The 25,853-nt window shown below is 42.1% G+C and overlaps 1 protein-coding gene across 2 annotated transcripts in view; it reads left to right on the top strand.

Annotated features, from left to right (window-relative positions):
- Positions 1 to 25,853, top strand: part of LOC311289535 (NACHT, LRR and PYD domains-containing protein 3-like) — a 128,389-nt gene that overhangs the window by 91,710 nt on the left and 10,826 nt on the right. Inside the window, exon 10 of one of the 2 annotated variants that reach the window (XM_084407613.1) lies at positions 2,001 to 5,445. The exons of the other annotated variant lie outside the window; for it this stretch is intronic. Coding sequence (XP_084263739.1) covers positions 2,001 to 2,035 — 35 coding nt within the window. The 3' untranslated portion in view covers positions 2,036 to 5,445. Of the gene's footprint in view, positions 1 to 2,000; positions 5,446 to 25,853 lie in introns of those variants that run through there. 2 annotated transcript variants of the gene reach the window in all.

Below are 25,853 nucleotides of genomic sequence, written 5' to 3'. Positions count from 1 at the left end.
CACTCTGTTGAGCCTTTTCCTCTCTCTAAAAGAGCTGCACGCGGCACGTCTTTTTCAAGACGGCTCGCCCGTGTATTTACTGGATGTGGGCGCGTGATTCAACTGCCTAACGGTCACAAGCGCTGTTTCGCATGTTGGGCTTAATCACGCTCGGCAGCGCTCGTGGATGAGTCATGTTTTCATTGCGGGAACATGACCATCGCAATGTTTATAGATCGAGACTCAATGATCTTTGTGTGAGAGTCCCTTCTGCCACACACCAATCTATCTCTTCCTCGAGAGGGGATACTTTGGCTGGTGGCCAGGGTGATCTGAGGGTTACGGTGTGTCATAATACCGACGAGCTTACCTCGGGCAACGCCCCCCTCCACTTCGCAAACCGTGGAACATCCGTGTGTGCCTGGTTCCTCTCGGGGACCCAATGTTTTCATTCGGGGCTCCAGCAGATGGTGTCATGTCACTCACAGCATCAAAAGGCGGGCTTGATTTCTCTGGAAATGAGGATTCGACTGCGTTGCCTCCCTCGGGAGTGTCAGCGTTAGTCGAGTCAGATCCAGAGCTGATGGCCATGCTTTCCCGGGCAGCTGAAAGCATCGGTTGGAGTGGCGCCCTCCCCCCGAGCGCTGTAGGCTTACAATTGGTTCCTGGCCGCGTGTTGCTCTACAGAACTCGCTCCCAGTGTCTTTCTCCCGGATATGCATTAGGATGCCTCCGGCTCGTGAGAGTCCCCATGTCTTATCGCTTACAGCTCTTGTCCTCCGCCTTTGCTGCACTCGATCGCACAGCGATCATGGGCTGTATGTTCTCTGTCACTATCGTGGCACAGGCATGCAGTGCTGTGTGTTGCCTTCGCCTTCGAGGCAGTGCTGACTCGGGAGTTCTGTCAGAACAGGCCGCCGTGTAACGCTGGTCCTTCCCTGGCCAACACTGACAGAACGCGGAAACTCGACCACACCCCACCCACGCAGGGACGCTATGCCTCCCATGTCTGGGCTGATCGATCCGCCACACACACTACTGACCTCGCTCTACGGGTGACATCGGTACCTGCGTGATCCCTGTGCCAGGTGATGTCCACAGGTGTGGTCCAGGAATGGGCTCAGCCAAGTTGATGTGAGGGGGTCTGAGAATTCAGTCGCTGCCCCTGTCTCTGCCCCTTAGCCGGCTAAATGCCTGGCTAGGCAGCACTCTTGAGACGGGCGGCTTCCTCGGCGGTGTGGTTGAGGACTGCGCCCAACAGTCTTCAACCCTCCCCTGAAGTGGACTGAGGCCTTCTGCACCAACGGTCATCCGTCTGTGCGGTCTCCTTAGTCTGCTTCCCCCCGAGGCCGCCTCCCTGTGGCTCCTCCCCTCGAGCCTTTACCGGCCCCGAGCAGGAGGAGAATGCAGGAGGGCGGCACTGGTGTATAATTAGGAACACCATACTAATACTGTGTTTGACCCCCTTTCGCCTTCAGAACTGCCTTAATTCTACGTGGCATTGATTCAACAAGATGCTGAAAGCATTCTTTAGAAAGGTTGGCCCATATTGATAGGATAGCATCTTGCAGTTGATGGAGATTTGTGGGATGCACATCCAGGGCACGAAGCTCCCGTTCCACCACATCCCAAAGATGCTCAATTGGGTTGAGATCTGGTGACTGTGGGGGCCAATTTAGTACAGTGAACTCATTGTCATATTCAAGAAACCAATTTGAAATACATTTACATTTAGTCATTTAGCAGACGCTTTTATCCAAAGCAACTTACAGATTAGGACTAAGTTAAGACTTTTTTTTCACTTCCTGCTCAGCTACTGTTCGGACGCTCTCGCTTACTGCTCCGCGCTTTGCTCTATCGCTTTTACATTTTATCTCCTATTTTTTTTTAATATATATATATTTTTTTTCCTTTATTTTATTTCCTTTTATCACCTAATTTTAACTTCAGCAAATCAGCACAGTGCTCATACGACAAAGTTTGGATTACTTCAAAAACTGAGAATTCTTTTACCCGACCAGCTTACATTCCGGGAAAGGAAAACACAACTGCCTAAAAGGATAAGAGAAAATGCCTCTTCTGAAATCTACTTGCTGCACCAACTGCCACAGACTTTTACAAAGGATTGCAGTTCTTGAAACAAAGTTACTTACGGGACCACCAAACCAGACGGAGCACACAACAGAGCTTCGTCATGGACACCCTCAGCATACTGGTGAGTCCCATGAAACTAGTGCTCCTCGACAGGTAGAGAAACAAGCCGATCGACTTACTAATCGATGGCACACACAGGGAGGGAGACCCAAAGGCACTCGAGACATCAGATTGTCACGAGCATCACATATTGCCGCAGTAGCATCCTCTACCCCAGATACAGCTCTGACAAGGATTGCAAAGACTGGTCTCCCACCACTGCCTATACATCTTGAGAACAGATTTGAAGTGCTAATGAATGTAAATGAGGAATCCCCAAATGTGATGAATGTGATCGAACACAGACTGAATAGGCCAGTAGCTAACACTGGTGCTAACTGGCGCTCAAGGTCAAGCAGACAGCGGGACTCAGCTCAGAGCGCAGCCGAGCCCAGGACTCTGATAGTGGGGGACTCCATAATCAGAAACATTAGCAGCAAGGATACAACTACGTGCTGCCTTCCACAAGCAACAACTTCTGATGTAAACAGGGAACTTCAGAACATTCTGATGGAACATAAGACTGCAAATCGACTCATCATTCATGTGGGGAAGAATGATATTCATAAAGAGCAGTCAGAACTCCTTAAAAAGGATTTCATTGATCTTTTTGAAACACTTAAAAGACTGAAAGTTGAAACATTCATCAGTGGACCACTACCAGCAAGAGGAACAAACAGGTTTTCACGGTTGCTTGGGCTAAATACATGGCTGCAAAAAACCTGCAATATAAAAGGAGTGAACTTTATTGACAATTTCAATCTTTTCTGGAGTCAGAGACAACTTTTTCATCGGGATGGCCATCACCCAAACAAACTTGGTTCAAGAGTGTTAAAGGACAATATCTACTTCTCCCTCAATCATCCTTCTGCAGTGTGTGCCAATCCACTCAATCTGAACGGCACACACACACCTGGACACAGTATGAATGACCACGGGACTTCACTTCAGCAGCAAAATGGACATGATAACACCAATCCGCCACAACAACCTCTGCTCACGGACACAATCTCAGCTGAGCCCTGCACACAGAGCTCACCTCAGACAGACTGTGACATATCAGAACTGCTTGAAGATTTAGCACCCAAGGACGACTTCCTGGAAAACAGCCAGGGAAGCCAGGACAGCATATCACAGCCTCTGATAACAGCAGAGCAACAGTCCCTTTCACCAGACACTCTCTCCCTCTCTCCAGCCTCACCCCTTCTGTGCTTCTCACAGAAAATGGAAGAACTGGTGCATGCTGGAACCAGACTATCCCACTCTTTTGCTGCGAGCCCCCAGTTACCTACCAAAAAAAGACCAGCACCATTACCCCCAGCTTCGAAACCTGCAGCAAAGCCTGCGGGCCCAGCTCGCCCTATCCCTCCTGTGAGAACTCTTCGGTCTCTAACACAACGTCAGGGCCCACACCCTCCTCCATCTGCTCGAGGTGAACCAAAAACAACTGATACCAGCTCTCAGTGATGTGTGTCGGGTCCCCGTTTTGAAAACAAAAACTTTCTCAAATGTTTACAGAACAAGCGGGAACCCAGTGTGCCTGTATCTTCCTCTATTGCTGTTCTATTACAAGATAGAAAGTCTAAGGCCTTCAATAGCCGTACAGCAAACCCAACTAATCTGGTGCCTATTACACGTCAAACTAAGATTGCTGTGGGGAAAAGTAAGACTGTGAAGTTAGGACTCTTAACCTGTTAACCGTTGCCAGTGCGCCCGCGCACTGAAGCGTTATTTATTTATTTAATTCAAAATTACTATCAGATTTAATGTTATACCTTGACAAACTATACATAATTAAAAAGATATAATACTCAAGTTTCAGTATTTGACCACTATTGTATTCTGAGAAACTCATAGTGACAGTTATGTCTTAATTTGTGTCAGGAGTTATGAAATGAAAAAATGAGTCGATACCTTTAATATGAATTATGCGCGTCAGCCGCTTTCATTCATAAAAAACTCTGTGCTGTCGTCATGACAGCGATACACAAAACAACGTCCCTCAGGGCTTTAGCTCAAAACTGTGCAGATTTGGAGAAATATTGATAGATTCTCATAGATTTACATCATATTTCTATAGACAGGAATAATATTTATTGAATTTATACCCAAATGCGTCGATGTAATCTTTATGAGCATTTAGTATTCCGATACTGTGTTTTTTAATTCATACCAACAGCCTGAGGGCGCTACATGCACAATAATAGTCCATATATGGAACATGAAGAAGAGCCATGACCATGTGACATTCCAGGACGTCACTGATACCTGACTGATACACACAAAGCTAACAAGAGATCGCGCTGTAACATGCAGATACAGATGTTTTGAAGACAATAAACATGATTGCACTGATATTTGAGTTACCTGTGTTTTTCAAGCCATGCCAGGTATTTTCATAATAATAGATTATATTTATAATGTAATGCTAATCTATATAGACTATCATTGTGCAGAACACTATCCAATAGTATATTTTCTGTCAGATTTTTTTATCTGAAGCCAAATTAGATCACAGAAGATTATTTAAAATACTCAACGTGCGTTAAAAAGTAAGTTTAGAGCACAAACATGGTTTTAATCTCATAAATTGTCGTGTATTGATGGTGTGCTAAGCTAACATGCTAGCTAGCCCTAGGTGCACCTGCTACCTAGAAGTTATACTTTTATTATTTTTTGAATGCTACCTGAAATGTGTCTTTATTCAAGAAATGCATTTGATACAGTTTAAAATGTGTGGTAAACTTTGAGAAAAGAAATTAGGGACTGAAACCCTATGAATAGCCTGTGAATAGCCAGTCGTAACTATAATGCAGACAAAAGAAATGCATATTTCGAGCCATAACCAGGCTGGAGAGGTGTGAATGTGTGCAGGGGGAGACTGAGACTGAATGGGGATCGTCTGCACCACAAAACAATAGAGACAATATACTGGATAGATGGTTAGAAGATGACAATAAACATCAGTAGCATTTTAGCGTCAAATCAAAATAAAGTCATTTGACATGGTCTTGAAAAACATTTAACCAAATACAGAGTTTTGGACTTATTATCTTCAGATTTTAAACATAGAATGTTTAGACATATGGCTTTAGCTGTAGTGCATTTCTAGATTGCTCCAGTGCCAACTTCAATTTTATTTTCATGAGGATGTTTCATAAAAATTAATTTCTAATAATTTTACAAAACTTTGAAGCTATTTATAACAATTTTTGTCATTATGACAATAATTAATTCTACATTTACAATAAACTGCCAGGTGTCAGCTTTCAAATGAGATCATACTTGTGCTTTTAATGCAAAGGGTTCATGAACTGTATCTGTTTCAGTTTGGGTGTGTCATTTCTGGGGATTTTTCAAAAGTGGGGTTGCAGCTTAACAGGTTAAACATCCGCTCACTTAAAAATAAATCACTTCTAGTCAACGACTTAATAACCACAAACAATCTGGATTTTATTCTTCTAAATGAAACCTGGCTAGAAGCCAGCTGCAGTGCAACAATCCTCAATGAAGCAGCCCCTCCTAACTTTACTTTTATGAGTGTCTGCAGAGCTGTTAAGAGAGGTGGGGGTCTAGCTGCTCTTTTTAAAGATATCTAACAATGTAAGCAAAAATCATTTGGGAATTACTTGTCTTTCGAATATCTGGGTATTTTGTTAAAAGGTGCTCCACGCATTTTACTTATCATTATTTACAGGCCACCAAAATACTCTCCAACCTTTGCTGAGGACTTTACAGAACTAGTATCGATAATTACATCAGAGTTTGACTGTTTTGCCATTGCTGGAGATTTTAACATCCACATAGATAGTGCAGAAACCAAAATGGCAAAAGAAATCAAAACTGTTTTAAAAACTTTTGATCTGACTCAGCATGTACATGGACCCACACACAATCGTGGACACACTCTAGATTTACTTATCAGTAAGGGTCTAAACATTTCATCGATTGTTATTAAGGATGTAGCACTGTCTGATCATTTCTGTATTTTCTTTGATATATTGATCTCTCCTGCCACTGAAGCTAGATCTGTGTCTGTCAAGAAGAGATGCTTAAATGAGAACACTAGTGTACTATTTATGAAGGCTATATCCTTAACACCAAGCATATCTGCAGACTCTGTTGATTTTCTCCTTGATTCTTTTAACTCAAAAGTTAAAGGTGTAATTGATGATATTGCTCCTGTGAAAGTCAGGAAGAAGAGTGGCAGACAAAAGGCACCTTGGAGAAACTCAACAGCAGTGCAAAATATGAAAAGACAATGCAGAAAAGCTGAGCGCATGTGGCGGAAGACAAAACTTGTAGTCCATTATAACATCTACAAAGACAGCCTTCATGCTTTCAATATGGAACTAGGCAAAGCTAGACAGACTTTCTTCTCAAATATTATAAACAGCAATTTAAACAACACACGCACTCTTTTTGCTACTGTAGAGAGACTGACAAACCCCCCAAGCCAGATTCCCAGTGAAATGCTCTCAGACAGCAAGTGCAGTGAGTTTGCTTCTTTCTTCTCTGAGAAAATCAACAATATCAGAAAGGTGATCAGCACATCCTTGAGTTGCACTGGGGTCAGACAGATCAGACCACCTGAGAAAGTAGTTACTATGTCTGACTTCAAAGAAATTGATGGCACAATTTTGGAAGAAACCGTACAGCACCTTAAAACATCAACATGTGCTCTTGACACACTTCCCACATCATTTTTCAAAAGTGTGTTTAACAGTTTAGAAGCAGATCTTCTAGACGTGGTAAATACCTCACTTCTCTCTGGGAGTTTTCCAAACTCCCTGAAAACTGCAGTTGTCAAGCCCCTCCTGAAAAAGAGCAATCTAGATAAGACCATAGTAAGCAACTATAGACCGATCTCAAATCTTCCTTTCATAGGCAAGATCATTGAAAAAGTTGTCTTCAATCAGCTGAATAAATTCTTATGCTCGAATGGATACTTTGACAATTTTCAATCTGGTTTCCGACCACATCACAGCACAGAGACAGCGCTCATAAAGATAATAAATGATATTCGCTTAAATACTGATTCAGGCAAATTATCGGTGCTGGTACTACTCGACCTCAGTGCTGCATTTGACACTGTTGATCATAACATACTTCTGGACAGGCTGGAAAACTGGGTGGGGCTTTCTGGGATAGTCCTAAAATGGCTCAGGTCATACTTAGATGGGAGAGGTTATTATGTGAGTATAGGAGATCATAAGTCTGAGTGGACATCCATGACATGCGGAGTCCCTCAAGGCTCAATTCTTGCGCCACTCCTGTTCAACCTGTACATGCTTCCAATGAGCCAAATAATGAGAAAGAACCAAATTGCTTACCACAGCTATGCAGACGACACACAGATTTACTTAGCCCTATCGCCTAACGACTACAGCCCCATTGACTCCCTGTACCAGTGCATTGATGAAGTCACCAGTTGGATGTGTCAAAACTTTCTTCAATTAAACAAAGACAAAACTGAAGTCATTGCGTTTGGAAACAAAGATGAAGTTCTCAAGGTGAATGCATACCTTCACTCTAGGGGTCAAACAACTAAAAATCAAGTCAGGAATCTTGGTGTGACACTAGAGTCAGACCTTAGTTTCAGTAGTCATGTCAAAGCGATAACAAAATCAGCGTACTATCATCTAAAAAATATTGCAAGAATTAGATGCTTTGTTTCCAGACAAGACTTAGAGAAACTTGTTCATGCTTTCATCACCAGCAGGGTGGATTACTGTAATGGACTCCTCACTGGCCTTCCCAAAAAGACCATAAGACAGTTGCAGCTCATACAGAACGCTGCCGCTAGGATTCTGAGCAGAACCAGAAAATATGAACACATCACACCAGTCCTCAGGTCTTTACACTGGCTCCCGGTTAGATTTAGGATTGATTTTAAAGTATTACTACTGGTATTTAAATCATTCAATGGCCTAGGACCTCAATACATTGCAGATATGCTCACTGAATATAAACCCAACAGATCACTCAGATCATTAGGATCATATCAGCTAGAAATACCAAGGGTTCACTCTAAGCATGGCGAGTCCGCTTTTAGCTATTATGCCAGCCGCAGCTGGAACCAGCTTCCAGAGGAGATCAGATGTGCTCCTACTGTAGTCACATTCAAATCCAGACTCAAAACACATCTGTTTAGCTTTGCATTTAATGAATGAGCACTGTGCCAATGTTCGTCCGACTGTTTGAACTGTACTGTATTTTCTGTATAAACTGTTTTAATTATTCCTTATTCTTTTTATTATTTTAATTTCTTCTATGTAAAGCACTTTGAATTGCCACTGTGTATGAAATGTGCTATATAAATAAACTTGCCTTGCCTTGCCTTGCCTAAGCGAGTCATCATGAAGAGGCAAAAACAACGCAAGAAGTGCTCAAAATACGAAGTTCAGGCATTATTGAGAGTAGCATAAGCCCGATAAGCGAGGTTTTTAAAGGAAAAGGGAAGGTTTTTTTATTTTTTATTTATGAGGTTAAGTGCTCACGGAAGAGATGGGTTTTCAGTTGTCTTTTGAATGTTGTCAGGGATTCTGCATTCCGGATGAGGGTGGGGAGAGCGTTCCACCAGCATGGAACTGTGAATGAGATTGTTCTGGAAAGAGATCTTGTGGCTTTCTGTGATGGAACCACGAGACCAACGAACCAAGAGAACCACAATGGCTTCTGTTAGGGGTGTAGACTCGTAGGAGTGAGTGAAAGTAGGAGGGAGCTGAGCCTGTGATAGATCTGTAAGAAAGTGTCAATGCCTTGAACTTGATGCGAGCAACGAGAGGTAGCCAGTGCAGAGAGATGAACAGAGGAGTGACGTGGGCCCTTTTGGGCTCGTTGAAGACAAGACGAGCTGAAGCATTCTGAATCATTTGTAGAGGTTTAGTTGCACATGATGGAAGTCCGGCCAGAAGAGCATTGCAGTAGTCAAGCCTAGAAATGACTGGTGAAATGATTCGAGCTTTGTGAAATGGTGCATTATCCTGCTGGAAGTAGCCATCAGAGGATGGGTACATGGTGGTCATAAAGGGATGGACATGGTCAGAAACAATGCTCAGGTAGGCCGTGGCATTTAAACAATGCCCAATTGGCACTAAGGGGCCTAAAGTGTGCCAAGAAAACATCCCCCACACCATTACACCACCACCACCAGCCTGCACAGTGGTAACAAGGCATGATGGATCCATGTTCTCATTCTGTTTACGCCAAATTCTGACTCTACCATCTGAATGTCTCAACAGAAATCGAGACTCATTAGACCAGGCAACATTTTTCCAGTCTTCAACTTTCCAATTTTGGTGAGCTCGTGCAAATTGTAGCCTCTTTTTCCTATTTGTAGTGGAGATGAGTGGTACCCGGTGGGGTCTTCCGCTGTTGTAGCCCATCCACCTCAAGGTTGTGCATGTTGTGGCTACACAAATGCTTTGCTGCATACCTTGGTTGTATACCTGCATACCAAGGTCAGATAAATCACATCACATAGAGCCTCTTCCACCTAGCTATCATCATATAGAGACTGTGTCTGTTCCCCGAACTTGGAAATCCAAAAAACGTTTAAACCCATCTAAGGTTAAAAATTGAATTGATGTTCAACAAATAAAAAACAGCTATAATATAGATGAGCAAATGCTAAAGCTTGGGTTGCTGAATATTCGATCGCTTACTTCAAAAGCACTCGTTGTTAATGATATGATTTCAGATAATAACCTAGATGTGCTGTGTCTGACAGAAACCTGGCTAAAACCAAACGATTACATTACTTTAAATGAATCAACCCCGCAAGATTACTGTTATAAACATGAGCCTCGTCTGAAACGCAAAGGGGGTGGTGTTGCTGTAATTTATAGTAATAGTTTCAAAACCACTAAGAAATCAAGTTTTAAATATAATTCTTTTGAAGCATTGGTGCTTAATGTAAAAATATATAGTGTAAACGATAAATCACGTTTGAGATTTGTGCTGGCTACTGTATACAGGCCACCAGGGCACCATACAGACTTTATCAAAGAATTTGCGGACTTTCTATCAGAATTAATAATGACTGCAGATAAAGTACTTATTTTTGGTGATTTTAATATACACATCGATAATGAAAAAGATGCATTGGGATTGGCATTTAAAGACATTGTAAATTCAATTGGAGTTAGACAACAGTGTCAGGACCTACTCATCGTCGTAATCATACTCTAGATCTAATATTATCACACGGAATAGATGTTGATGCCGTTGAAATTCTGCAGCAGAGCGATGACATCTCAGATCATTACCTAGTCTCGTGTAATTTGCATTTAGCCAAGGCTGCAAAGCCGACTCCGTGTTTCAAATATGTGAGACCTATCACTTCTGCTACTAAAGATTGCTTTATTAATAATCTTCCTGATCAGTTTCATCATCTCAGCATCCCAGATAGCTTAGAAGAACTAGATATTACAACAGAAACTTTTAACTCTCTCTTTTCCAGCACTTTAGACAGAGTTGCTCCGTTGCGCTTAAAGAAGATTAAAGAAAATTGTCCAACGCCGTGGTACAACGAGCACACTCAGGCCCTTAAGAGAGCAGCCAGAAAAATGGAGCGCAACTGGAAGAAAACAAAACTAGAGGTATTTCGCATTTCATGGAAGGAGAACTCGATTACTTACAGAGAGGCTTTAAAAGCTGCTAGATCTGCTTATTTTTCAACCCTATTAGAAGAAAGTAAACATAATCCTAGGTATTTATTTGAAACGGTGGCTAAACTAACGAAAAATAAAGCTTCAAGCCCAGAAGTTTCCAAGCAACACAGCAGTAATGATTTTATGATCTTATAATTTCTTCACTTATAAGATTGATAATATCAGGGACAAAATTATAACTATGCAACCGTCTACTACAGTATCGCATCAGGCAGTGCATTGTAGTCTCCCTGAGGAAAAAATGTATTCATTCGTTGCTATAGGAGAGGAAGAATTTACTAAACTCATCTAAATCGACAACATGTATGTTAGACCCTATACCAACTAAGATACTGAAAGAGATGCTTCCAGAGGTCCTAGATCCTCTTCTTAATATCATTAATTCATCTTTGTCTCTAGGATACGTACCAAAAAACTTTAAGCTGGCTATGATTAAACCGCTTGTTAAAAAAACACAACTTGATCCTACAGAATTAGTCAATTACAGGCCGATCTCGAATCTACCTTTTCTGTCAAAGATACTAGAAAAAGCAGTATCCTCACAACTGTGTTCCTTTCTTGAAAGAAATTATATCTGCGAGGATTTCCAGTCCGGATTTAGACCGTACCATAGTACCGAGACTGCTCTCGTTAGAGTCACAAATGATTTGCTCTTATCATCCGATCGTGGTTGTATCTCGCTATTAGTGTTACTCGATCTTAGTGCTGCATTTGACACCATTGACCACAACGTTCTTTTAAATAGATTAGAACATTATGTTGGCATTACGGGAAATGCACTAGCATGGTTTAAGTCATAATTATCTGACCGTTATCAGTTTGTAGCAGTAAATGAAGAGATGTCTCATCGATCACAAGTTCAGTATGGCGTACCACAAGGCTCAGTACTAGGCACGCTGCTGTTCACTCTGTACATGCTACCATTAGGAGACATCATTAGGAAACATGGAATTAGCTTTCACTGTTATGCTGACGATTCTCAGCTGTTTATTTCTTCAAAACCTAACGAAACTTACCAATTCACAAAATTAACGGAATGCATAGCGGATATAAAAAATTGGATGACTCGTAATTTCCTACTTCTAAATTCTGAAAAAAAACCCCCAGAGATTCTAATTATTGGACAAAAAACGTCCTCACATAATAACCTAGAATACTGTCTAACACTCGATGGCTGCTCTGTTAAGTCTTCGTCGTCGGTTAGGAACCTGGGTGTGCTCTTTGATACCAATCTTTCATTTGAAAGTCACGTGTCTAGTATCTGTAAAACTGCATTTTTTCATCTTAAAAATATATCTAAATTACGCCATATGCTCTCATTGACAAATGCAGAACAATTAGTTCATGCGTTCATGACCTCAAGGCTAGATTATTATAATGCTCTACTGGGTGGTTGCCCTGCACGCTTAATAAACAAACTACAGCTGGTTCAAAACGCAGCAGCTCGAGTTCTTACCAGAACCAGGAAGTATGACCATATTAGCCCAGTTCTGTCAAAACGGCATTGGCTCCCTATTAAACATCTGCCGCATACTGGATGTTTTTCCCTTTTCACACCATTCTTTGTAAACCCTAGAAATGGTTGTGCGTGAAAATCCCAGTAACTGAGCAGATTGTGAAATACTCAGACCGGCCCGTCTGGCACCAACAACCATGCCACGCTCAAAATTGCTTAAATCACCTTTCTTTCCCATTCTGACATTCAGTTTGGAGTTCAGGAGATTGTCTTGACCAGGACCACATCCCTAAATGCAACTGCCATGTGATTGGTTGATTAGATAATTGCATTAATGAGAAATTGAACAGGTGTTCCTAATAATCCTTTAGGTGAGTATATATATATATATATATATATATAATATTTAAAGCACACATTGTGATGTATGCAGCAGCACTACACCAGCTGGATGCTCTCCCCTCTTTTCTCAATTGTTTCTCTGTCACCCTATTAAATTCTTCCACTTCACCGAAATAGTAAATGGAGAACATAATCACTGCTAGGTTAACAGAAATACTGTTAACGCTTAAAAAAGGATACATTGGACATTGTATAATAAACAATTCCATTTTCTACTCTTACCTATGATGATAATCAGGACTTTCATAAATAAATATACATAAATTAGGCCTAAGCCTAGTACTTAACCAATTTATTTATTTATCTTTTGTTATACTGTTGCCTACCCTGAGCTGTGTCCTTGAAAGCACTTCATATAGAGTACAGCACACAGTAGATGACACAATAACACGTGGTATTTTAACAGTCAGTTATTATGATGGCCTCTCTGTTATGTCTGACTATTAAAATGTCATATGTCTCAGCCAACATTATAAAACCATGTCAAAATGAAGAGATGTGCTCATAACATGTATTGTGGGTAACGTTAAACAGGCTGACTGTGAGCATGTGACAGTGAAAACATTAAGATTATTTTAACTGAATTAAAATGGAAAAATAATGCTAGAGTTTATTGTGCTGTCAGTAAGTCAACACAGGCTTATCATGCAACAGTTCCGGGAATGCATGTGCTAACAATTCATTTTACAGCATTAGAGGCTAATATATGATGGCTATGCATTCAAGACTATTTAGCAAATCACCATTACGTTGGCTACGTTAACTTTCCAATGAAATGCATCACAATTGTTTTTAAAGTTAAACAAATAAAAATTGATTCGCATTTGATACTCACACTCTTGATCGTCATCCATCTTCGCTGGTCCTCTAATCCGGTAGGTGGCGTTATCACTATAAACCTAGGGTCCTAGAAATGCGGTCCTAGAACTGGGGTCCTGTAAATGCAGCCTCCGGTTTTGCAAGCAGATGCTACTCAACGGAGGAGCAAGGAGATGAGGAGGGATGTTGAGAAGCACCCAAGGGTTTAAAGTTTGTCGTGTCGATCATGGGTCTCCTGTGAAGCTGAACTAATTAACTCTGTCCGTCACGCACAGTAACACGCTCAGGCTATAGATACACACTTCAGAACACCTGACCGCTGGATTCGTTTAAATCTGCAAGGTTTGGGAAATTAAATGTTTATTAGATATTCAAAGGTTTGTTTAAATGATATTAATGCGCATTTGCTGAATTTTTAACGGTAAGTGAGAAAGTAACGTTGGCCTATTAGTGTTTGCCTTTGTTACTGATAATATAAAAGCAAACGCTGTAATACTTTCGGCATACCGTTTACTTTTTTTGTTTAACAGTTCTATCTGATAACGTATTAGATATGATTTTAGTGTTAAACAGAGACTGTAAACTAATAAACACGGAGAACGTGAGTACTCTATGCTCAGCGTCGTCAAAATAAAAGTCCCGCTATTACGAGGACATAAAAGATCACAATCTCTACCATTCGCTTGAAAAGTAGGTTGTGGGCGTCTTCAAGATCGATCACCCCTATGGCTACATACAAGGCCGCATTAATGCACGTGCTTACCTGGGCTGAAGCCCAGGGGCCTTCCATGGTCAGGTTCATGATGAGCTGAAAAGGTCATATTGTTTTGTAACCTGTCAGGTTTTGTCGTTGTATGTCGCTAGTCTCTTTACTGTGAAGTCGCTTGTGGACGTTTGTAGTACTAGTGCTGTCGCTCTAATGTTATTGGTAGACTGCTCATCTGGCCACCTATACAAAAAAATCATCACAAGTGATACAAATATATTATTTTAATTTGACTAGGAATTAGGCTCAAAAGAAACAGTATGCTGTTGGGAGTATGCTGTATGGTTTTATATTACCACACAGCAGTGTTCAGTGAATTAAATAATTTAGTAGATTAAGATTCGATCAATCTTTTATCAAAAATTAAACTCACTCATACTGTCATAAATTACTAAAACGTCATCCGAATCTGACAAATAATCAAATTTCTTATCCCTAATAGTCAACATAATGCAAGGGAAACTGTAAAATGAACTGCAGCAGTGCTAAACTTGCATCATTAAACTACAACACTCGAACTATAAATGAATTAAACTCACTGAGACTGTCGACAGTTTCTTTTCCATGCATCATTTTATTATATCCATGTTTGTGGTTAGTTACAGTCAAATCATATAAAACAGTGAAATCGCCCTTTGATCTCTTCTGTCCTGCCTGCACTCGAGACAGTGACGGGAGCTGAAGTTATGCACACACATTGGGACCAAGGTGAACACTAAGCCCTGAGCTACACACACATACACTGATGTCTAAATCACACCTACATATTGGGACCATGGTGAACACTGAGTCCTGAGCTTCACACACATACACTGATGTCTAAATCACCCCTACAGATGGTGGACAACCAGAATGCCTATTACCGCCGCGCCAGCTGCCGCGGCGAAAATAAACCAGCCGCATTTCAAAGTCGTTCCCGAAATGACCGCCAGGTGGCGCAAAGGGACATTGTGCAAAACAGCAGCAATTGCCGTATTTTAAAATGTAAGTGGGTTAAATATAAAACCCTAAGCCTAATAGGCATATTTTTCATATATATAAATAGGCCTATTAGGCTACAACAGAATAGAACCAAAGATAGAATCAATTTTAGAACTGAAAAAATAGAATCAAAAGTTAAAAATAGAGACGATATTAGGAGCAATGACGCGGAATATACTATTCTATTGAGGAATTAGATAAATGAAGAGCTCTCGTGAGCGATACAATTGCATAGTAATTTATAGTGATTTCAAAAGCAGTCCTTAAAAAAAAAAAAATACATGGAGTAGTGTGGCATAATTTTTGAGAGATTACTCGGAACGCGTTTTAGTTAAGATCCTGGTTTCAATGCCCTTAATGTATATAGGCTAGGCTACTGCTTTAAAAAAATGTCACAACCCGTTTTGAGATTGTTTTGAATTAAACATTGAAGTTTAAAATGTAGTGTTTTGGCACACCAGGCCGAGTGGCGTTACGCATTGTTCAAAAATCAGGTTTTATTCTGGCATGTTGAATTGGCGTTAGAATTTGTTTGTTTTTTTTGATTTATTAGATTTAGATTTTAGATTTCGTTAGATTTTTTTTTCTCATAACAGCTAAAATAACTAATATATGCCTTGTCTTAATATGACCTACTTAATATAGGCAATAGGTATATAATTTTTTAATAATTTTATTTTATTAAATTGAACAAGCGCAACAATCAGCATTTAATCAAATATTCTAAAAGATGTATTATTAATAATAATGTTATTTCAACATAATATTTCGTTTTTTCAACATAATGTGTGCGTGCAACAAGCAAGATGTGTATTTGTAAATCCGGTGATGCGTGCATTGATTTTTATCAATAAACTAGTGTTTTCTGACAGTGTCGACTGCAAAGATGAAGTTGACGATCGCCATATTTGTAGTGAACGCACCTAGAGAGAAATGCACATAAAGACATAATCAGAGAGTAGCCTTTTTCTTTTCGTTTTGAATTATTTCGTTTGAAGACATTTCAAGCTTTGTGTATTTGATGTATTTATCATGTCTGTGTGAGGCATACGCTGAGTTTCGTTAAGTTAGGAGGATGAGATGCGCCTCCATGATTAGTGTCTGTTATATTTGCTTCTCTTACTTATTTAAATCAGGCAATTGGTTGATGAAAAATTGATTAAAATTAAGATACAATTTATAGAAAACGAAATTCACTTTAAAGAAAGGTTTTCTACTAAACAAAACTTAATGAAGTGGTCAAAATCATGTCTGACCCACTCCATATCCATCTCTCGATATAATGCATCCTATCTTACTCGTGCTGTTCACTTTTCATATTCAACATAGATGGAAAAAAATAACATTATAATATTTTAACAAATATGATACTAAATGAGATTATTGAATGGCTACAACAGTATAGTAGGCCTATAGATTTTTTTTTTTTAGAATAGAATTTTGCTGTGCATATTAGTGTCAGCTGGGAAGGAAATATAGAGACCAGACCTCTTGGAACTTTAATTGAATACATAGCGTTGGTAAAGCATACTGAAATTACATCCCTACAAATTTATTAGGCCCTACTGAAAATAAATGTATCGAATTTAAGCAAAGTAGCCTAAATGTTAAGACTGTAAGCCCTTTGCTTTTTTACGTAGCCTATAAAGGACTCTTATAGCCGACTTTGTGTTAATTTAATTTGTAGAGGATTTTTTTAACTCAAACATTAACACTGAAATAAATGAAACTAAATTATTGTAAATTTTTTGGCACACCACGACGAGTGGCGCTATGCATTGTTCTAAAGCCAGGTTTTATTCTGGCATGTTGAATTAGTGTTCGACAAACGCGGCGGCACGTTCATTTGAATGAAGAGCGTTTGAGCGAACACACACACTGGAACGTTAGGCCATGAAGCAAGGAGTGAATCGTGGCCGAGTGGTTGAGCTTTCCTCAATGGGGTGTCGATCAGAACACAATGGATTGAATCAGTTCCATGCAAAGGAGGTTTATTGTTGACAGTTTTGGCTATGCACAACACAGCAGTACACAGGTGGCTTAAAGTATTTAGATGTGTGTGTTTGTGGTCTACAAAGGGAAAGAAATAAAGATATATATTAACAAATGTCTCTAGTATTATTATACAAACATTACTTCCAAATCTACATTTCTCAAATAAAGAATTATCAAGTTCGATTCTATATTAAATAAAGAAATCAATATACAAGCAGCGGAAATATGTAACACCGCCACCCGGTGGTCAGAAATGGCATAACATACAAAACCGAAACTAAATCTGAGGTAATTTAAATGAACGGCACATAATCATACAGATCGCGTCCTTAAACTTGAAATAACAAGAGTTTCAAATACTAATGTAACGATCACACATACATATGTACAAATCAAACACTGGATGCAATATAAATATTATAAATTGCAAGTAATATCGAACATAAACGGCACATTCACGAGCCCTCAACCTCACGCGATTAACGGATTCATCTCTCTTAAACATGCATCACTTTATGAAAGTATGACATCATGGCTTTACAGCTCCTTAACAAGTATTGATCACCAAACTAGGTAAACAGTCAACTTACATATATTTATTGACGCACTTTGCACACACAGTCTTGCTTGTACAGTCCCGCTCGTACAGTCCCGCTCTCTGCTGATGATGACTGACAGTAAGTAGCGCATGCGCACATGACTCGGCCTTTCCAACACAGCCGCCCCCAAATTTGGTTACAAATTTGCTCCATTGAAAGGCCGACACTATATGGACTACCGTTAGTCACTAGTGTGGCTTTCATCCCCTTCATCTCGGATCTCTGGAAGAACAATCAGTCGAGCGATGGGTCTTGTGTAGACTTTGTCCTTAATCTGCACCTCGACCGTTCGAACTCGATTATCAGCCCCAGGAAAGACATTAAGTACTCTCCCGATCTGCCAGAATGAACGGGGTAACTGAGGGTCAACAAGCATGACAACTGTCCCGGGTTTGATGTCTACTGATGGATTCTGCCACTTTCCCCTGGCCTGCATGTCAGGTAAGTAATACTTTATGAAGGCCGTCCAGAATCTGTCAGACAATACTTGTGAATGCCTCCATCTCCGTTTTCCTAGGAGCTCAGACACTGGATATATGACTTGGGGTAGGGACCCATCCGGCCGCCCCATTAAAAGGCAGTTTGGGGTGATCGGATCTGCATCAGCAATGTCTGCTGAAACGTAACCAAGAGGTTTGGAGTTGAGGATGGCCTCAATCTCTATGAGGACAGTTCGAAGCACTTCTTCAGTTACTGATTCTGAGCCCAGGGTTGTATAAAGTGCGGCCTTTACCGAACGAATCTCGCGTTCCCACACCCCTCCAAAGTGTGGAGCAGCTGGAGGATTGAAATGAAAGCTAATTTGTTGCTTCGCTAGCTGCTGTTGCAGATCACCACTGAGCTGACTGAAGGCTTCTTTAAGCTCTCTCTCACCACCTCGAAAGTTGGTGCCTTGGTCCGAATATAACTCTGCAGGTTTCCCACGGCGACCTATAAACCGACGTAGTGCCATGAGAAAGGCATCACTATCTATAGATGTCAGCACCTCAAGGTGCACTGCCCGGGTGGTCAAGCACTTAAATAAAAGTCCCCACCGCTTCTCCGTCCGACGACCTATTTTGACCAGAAGAGGCCCAAAGCAGTCCATTCCGGTTGAATGAAAAGCAGGCTTGAACAACCGAAGTCGTGGTGGAGGGAGATCAACCATCTTCTGGGAGGCTGGCTTCGACCTCCATTTACAGCATTCAAGACATGTTCGCTGGTGCTTTCTCACTGCCTCTCTCCCTTTCAGTATCCACACATTTCGACGGAGCTCCGCAAACACTCGCTCTGGTCCTGGATGGCAAAGGCGAGCATCATATTCCTTTATGAGTAGCTGAGTGTTAGGGTGACTGGAATCCAACACGATAGGGTGTACTGTGCTTGGGTCTAATCCTTCCACCCGCCTTAATCGTCCTCCAACCCGTATTACCTCACTGGTTCTGTCGAACTCTGGGGAGAGACAAAGTAAGCGGCTGCTAGAACGAACAGGCTTACCACTCTTCAACAGATGGTAGTCTTCATGAAAACTATCCATCTGGACCTGTCTCAGCGCGGTCAGTTCTGCCTTCTGGTAAGCACTGGCTGGAGGGGAGCCACTTTGTTCTGCCGCCCCGTGCAACTCCTGTGCTACTGCTTCGACCAAGTCTTTCCAGCTACTAAACTTACTACCATCTGCTGTCACTGGTGCTGAGTTAATCACGCCACAGAAGGCACTTCGCTTTAGTTCCGTAGCGTCATCAGGCACTAAGCTGTGCATAACTGGTGGTGCTGGCCAAGTACTCTGAGGTTGGAGGAGGAATTTTGGCCCTTGGCTCCACCGATTGGGTTCAATAAGGTCCTTCAGGCTCTTACCACGGGTAAGATCATCCGCAGGGTTCCTGACAGAGTCAATGTAATTCCACCCTTTAAGGTCAGTCAATTCTTGAATCTCTGCCACCCTAGTGCCCACAAACACCTTGAAGCGGCAGGATTCGGAATGTAACCAGTGGAGGACAGTTGTTGAATCTGTCCAGAAAGTGACCTTCTGGATCTTCAAGGTGAGCTCATTTTCAGCCAGCTTGGCCAACTGCGCTCCTATTAGAGCAGCACACAGCTCCAGTCTAGGAATTGAGCACTGCTTACGTGGGGCAACACGTGATCGGGCCATGAGGAATGAAAGGTGTACCTTCCCGCATGGATCTTCTGAGCGAAGGTAAGCGACTGCCCCATAAGCCTTCTCAGAAGCATCGGTGAAGATATGGATTTCCCGAGTGACCTCTGAGTTGTCCATGCTGGATGGAATGTAGCACCTAGGGAGTACTACAAGAGGTAAGTACTGAAGCTCAGCTTCCCACACCTTCCATGCTTGCTGGAGATCATCGGGAAGTTGTGGATCATCCCAGTTCCTGTTCTTAATCCAGAGCTGTTGAACAATCACCTTGGCTCGTGTGGTGAAAGGAAGAATGACACCAAGGGGGTCATACTGACTTGCTAACACACGATATATGTTCCGCATCGTCAGAGCACTGTAAGTAACAGGTCTATGCTTAAATCCTAGGTGGTCCGACTCACAGTGCCAATTCAGTCCCAAGGTAGATTCACGTGGGTCTTCTTTATTATGTGAAAGCCACAGCTCCAGTTTGGGAGATCTGGCTTCTGGTGGCAAGTGACTGACGACTTCTTGCACGTTGCTGGCCCATTGACGGATATCAAACCCTCCGGACGCTAGCAGCTGACGAAGTTTGTCTAGTAACTGCCGTGCCTCTTGAGCAGATGGGAAGCTCTGTAGACAGTTATCCACATAAAAGCAGCGTTCCACGGAATGTCTCACATCTTCATCCGCTGTGCTATGCGATGAGACATGTCTTTGTAGGGCGAAGGATGCACAGCAGGGACTGCACGTGGTTCCGAACGGCAGCACCTGCCATTCATAGATGTCAGGGGAATCGCCGCGTCTCATGCCACGCCAGAGAAAGCGCAGCAGGGGTTTGTCCTCAGGTAAGAGCAGAACTTGGTGGAACATTCCACGTATATCACCGCTGATAGCCACACAATGCTCCCTGAAACGAAGTAGAACACCTAACAGAGAAGGGCTCAAGGTTGGACCAGGCATCAATGAATCATTAAGGTTCAGTCCTTTATATTGGAAAGAGCAATTGAACACAATACGGTCCTTATCATTGTGGCTGACTAAGTGGTGCGGGATATACCAGGTCTCCCCTGTCATAGTGCTTGCAGCATCTGAGAGTTTGGTAACTGCTCCATTCAGTTCTAGCTTTTCAATTTCAGCATTGTACACGGCTGCTTTCTCTGGATTTTGGGTTAGTCGTCGTTCCATACTCCGGAGACTTGGAACCACAGCCTCTTTCGGAGCACAAAAGGAGGGTGAATCCTTTCTGCGCAACAAGGGTGTCGCGTAGCGTAAAATTCCATTCACCTCCACACGAGTTGTCCTGGTCTCTAAGAGGTTAATGGCATCCTGGTCCTCCCTGGACCTTGTCACCTGCTTTTCACAACGGAAAGGCAAAACATCAAGTTGCCATAGCCTTTCAACATCTCTTTTGAGTTCTAGTTCCGCAGGGCTGAGAGACAGGAAAAGGCACTGCTGTGGCTGCAACTTGGTCTCCAAGATCTTGGCTGGTCCCTGCAGTGTCCATCCTAGCCTTGTCTTTATGGCGGCCGGACCACCAAGTGGACCAATTCGGACAGGTGCAATTGGTGTGATTAGATGGGTGTTATCAGCTCCGATGAGAAGTAAAGGACTCACTCTTTCAAAAGCCTGCAGGGGGAGATCTTTAAGATGCTTGTACTTCTCCAGCAAACTGACAGGATAGGAGTAATCGGCCAGACCAAGACGTTTCGCAGTGAATGCTGCATTAATCTTAAAGGTCTTCTGTGGTTGAGTGGCAGGAGATATGTGGAAGGTAACCGTGGTACCACTGATGGTCTGCACATCTTGGCGGATGGTCCGCAAGGCTATGTTTTCGGCTTGACCTTGTATACCAAGCTCCTGGGCGGCATCAGGAAGAAGAATAGTGCGCTCGGTACCACTGATGGTCTGCACATCTTGGCGGATGGTCCGCAAGGCTATGTTTTCGGCTTGACCTTGTATACCAAGCTCCTGGGCGGCATCAGGAAGAAGAATAGTGCGCTCGGACCCATCATCCATGACAGCATAGGTGTCGAGCGTCTTGCCTCCATAGCGCAGCAAGACCCGGATGACCTTTAGGAGAACACGCCTGCAATCAGTGGGTCTGTCCAAGTACAGTGTCTCAGTGGTTGAACTAACAAGGCAGGAACCTTCTCTGGTACTCTTTGTGTTGACCTCATGCAAGATTTGTAAGTGCTTCCCTTTGCAGATGCTACAAGGCTTCTTGAGTGTGCACTGGGCTGCTTGGTGTGCACGACCACAGCGCCAACAACGATGATTGGTCTGGATCCATTCAATCATTTGCTGTTTATCAAAGGACTTAAAAGTGGGACATTGACTAAGATAATGGTCCTCATTATCGCAGTAAGGACAAAAGGCTCTAGGTGGGAGTTTAGGTTTCTCCGCTTTAACTGGTCTAACTTGAGACGGTGCTGAGGGTATCTTTGTGGCAATGTCGTCCGCTCCATGAAGAATGGTAGCTGAACGGGCAGTGGGTTTGGTTTCTCTCCAGCGTTCTGGTCTCTGGCTCTTGTAACTGATCTGTGACTCACTGCTTTGACACCAGGCCTCATACTGGAGCCACTCGGAAAATTCACGAAGGTTATACACAGACCCAGGACGGTGGTACATCTGTCTTCGGAATCCTGATCTCATTTCAGCAGGTAACTTACTCAGCAGTCTCTCTACATGTGACCCACATCGAAGCTCGGCTTCACCTTCATCTCCAAGAGTTTCCAACATACCCACCAAAGCCCTAATCTGTAGAGCAAATTTGTCAAAGGCCTCAGTATCTCCTCGTCGGATATCTGGGGAATCCATCACTTTGGCAATCTTCTTGAGTGCCAACTTATGAGGCTGGCCAAACCTTTCATTCAGAGCAGCCATGGTAGCAGAGTATGGAAATGGTGAATTGAGATAGGAATCTGCCACCAGACGAGCTTCGTCTAGCTTCAAATGATCCAGCAAGATTTGGTACCGGAACAGTTCTGTGGCATCTGATGGTAGAAGGTTCTCAAGAGCTATCTTTAAACGAGTAAACTCACTGGGGTCCTTAGTACAAAAGTTGGGTATGGTTGGCACTGGACCTCGGTAGGTGGTTTCTTGTCTTACAGGATTCAAGTTAGAGGCATAAGGATCTCTGTGTACTAACTGTGGCCCTGTGGGTTGCTGGGACTGAGAACGCACCTGTGTAGGGTAATCTAAAGTCTCTCTAGGGGACTTGTACAATGTCCTGGAATGCCAGTGAGGGACAGGAATATCTGCTTGGAGGCCCGGCATAGGAAGAGCTGTTCTCTGATAAAGAGGGTGACTTGGGTTTTCAGGATGTTGCCAGGAAGGGAAATCATAGCCAGCACGTTCACCACACATGGTTGGCTGAATGTGTGATTTAGTAGGTGCTGCCGCTAAGATCTGATCTTTCATTATCTGAAGTTCACCCATCATTGTTCCCAGAATGTCTAACATTTTAGAGTCACCTGTTGTAGCAGGAAGGGGCTGGTGTGGCTTTAGAGGTGGCGCTGTTGTGTAGTCTGTCTGGTGACGCTTACCATAGGTAGGTGGGGGCAAAGATGTAGACACCATGGAGTGTGGATGGTAGGATGCCGTTCCAGGATGTAGGAGGAGTCTATCCTGTGCAGGGAAAGATGTACTTGGCAACGGCGTGGACTGATGTTCTTCCCATGGCCGATGATATGGAGAAGTCTGAGGACTATTAACTGGCTGCACTGGAGCGTAGCTGGCGCTAGGTTGTTGCAGTTCTATGTTATCCATTCCTTGGAAAAAAGGATCCCTTTCCCCGACTATGTGCGACCATTCATCCACTGTGTCCCATGGACCTTGACTTATGGGACTCGATACTCTGGTAGAAGGTGAAGGGATGTTCACTGCAGCATCTCCAAGCCACTGTGTATGCTGTGTTGTGTGAGGCGACACCGGCTGGCTGCCTGCTCTACGATGTACAGTCGTAAGATCATAATCTCTAAGGTAAGCAGGAAGATGAACTTGACGTTTGGGTCTAACAATCTGTGAAGATGCTTCTTCAGGTTGCATAGTGATACTGATCAATTCTTTGTCCATGAGGAATGCCAGATCCGGCTCGAAGGACCATTTATTCGATAGAAGGATTGGACTGTAACAGGTGATGATTTATTATTTCTAGCTTTCCTCAATGGGGTGTCGATCAGAACACAATGGATTGAATCAGTTCCATGCAAAGGAGGTTTATTGTTGACAGTTTTGGCTATGCACAACACAGCAGTACACAGGTGGCTTAAAGTATTTAGATGTGTGTGTTTGTGGTCTACGAAGGGAAAGAAATAAAGATATATATTAACAAATGTCTCTAGTATTATTATACAAACATTACTTCCAAATCTACATTTCTCAAATAAAGAATTATCAAGTTCGATTCTATATTAAATAAAGAAATCAATATACAAGCAGCGGAAATATGTAACACCGCCACCCGGTGGTCAGAAATGGCATAACATACAAAACCGAAACTAAATCTGAGGTAATTTAAATGAACGGCACATAATCATACAGATCGCGTCCTTAAACTTGAAATAACAAGAGTTTCAAATACTAATGTAACGATCACACATACATATGTACAAATCAAACACTGGATGCAATATAAATATTATAAATTGCAAGTAATATCGAACATAAACGGCACATTCACGAGCCCTCAACCTCACGCGATTAACGGATTCATCTCTCTTAAACATGCATCACTTTATGAAAGTATGACATCATGGCTTTACAGCTCCTTAACAAGTATTGATCACCAAACTAGGTAAACAGTCAACTTACATATATTTATTGACGCACTTTGCACACACAGTCTTGCTTGTACAGTCCCGCTCGTACAGTCCCGCTCTCTGCTGATGATGACTGACAGTAAGTAGCGCATGCGCACATGACTCGGCCTTTCCAACACTATTGTTGATGCAGAGAGATTTGTCTAGTTCTAAAACATAGTTTTTTTCTTATAGCCTATTTACAAAATAAAATCACCATGCATTTCCATTTTACACTAAGGAACAAATATTATACAATGACTTTACTTCTGTAGCCTATAATAATTCCAATCGTAATTTCAAAAGCAGTTCTGTTTAAAAAAAAAAAAAATATATATATATATATATATATATATATATATATATGACGTTTAAACGACAAACAATACAATCAGAACCAGTATTCTGTTGCGTTCATGGTTCCAGTGGCAGTAATGCATCCACGACTTTTCAAAATGTCACAAAGCGTTTTGAATGAAATATTGAAGTTTATAATTAAGTGTTTTGGCACACCACGACGAGTGGCAAACTCTTTGTTTTGTTTTGCAAACTCAGCTAGCCTGTGGGGGGTTTGGAGAAGGCAATAGTTGCTTTATCGTGGGGGTGCAGGACAGAGGTGTTAATGTTCCATCTTTCATATGGAGAGTGTTGGAGCCAGCCTGATGAGCAGGCAAAGGCTAAATTCTTCTAAGGATTAATCTCAAAATCTCCAAAAGTCCATAGCCTATGTACAGTAGGCCCTATATCTTATTAAATTATATATTGTAGTTTTATTGATTGTATTTAAAGGTTTTCCACACACAATTTCAATTTAGCAGATACAGAGCTCTTTAATTCGCGACCCACCTCGTTTTATTGTGAGGTGAATTCAGCAAGGCATGTTGTATCTTTGAAGGAACAAAAGCTATTTGTTACAGTTTTTTCTTTCGTGATTTGTGTGGATGACACACAGCGACATATACAGTATTATCAGCTGTATGGTGTTTTTTATGCTGAAATGCTTAATTTCGAGAAAGACCCGCCGCGCAGTGAGGGAGACCAAACTTACTAAAAAAAATATCCAGCGCGAGAGAGGC

Source organism: Rutilus rutilus (genome assembly GCF_951802725.1).
Source record: "Rutilus rutilus genome assembly, chromosome: 4".
NCBI classification, from domain to species: domain Eukaryota; kingdom Metazoa; phylum Chordata; class Actinopteri; order Cypriniformes; family Leuciscidae; genus Rutilus; species Rutilus rutilus.
The sequence above is the reverse complement of the archived record's forward strand: the minus strand, read 5'-3'. Positions and strand labels throughout refer to the sequence as shown.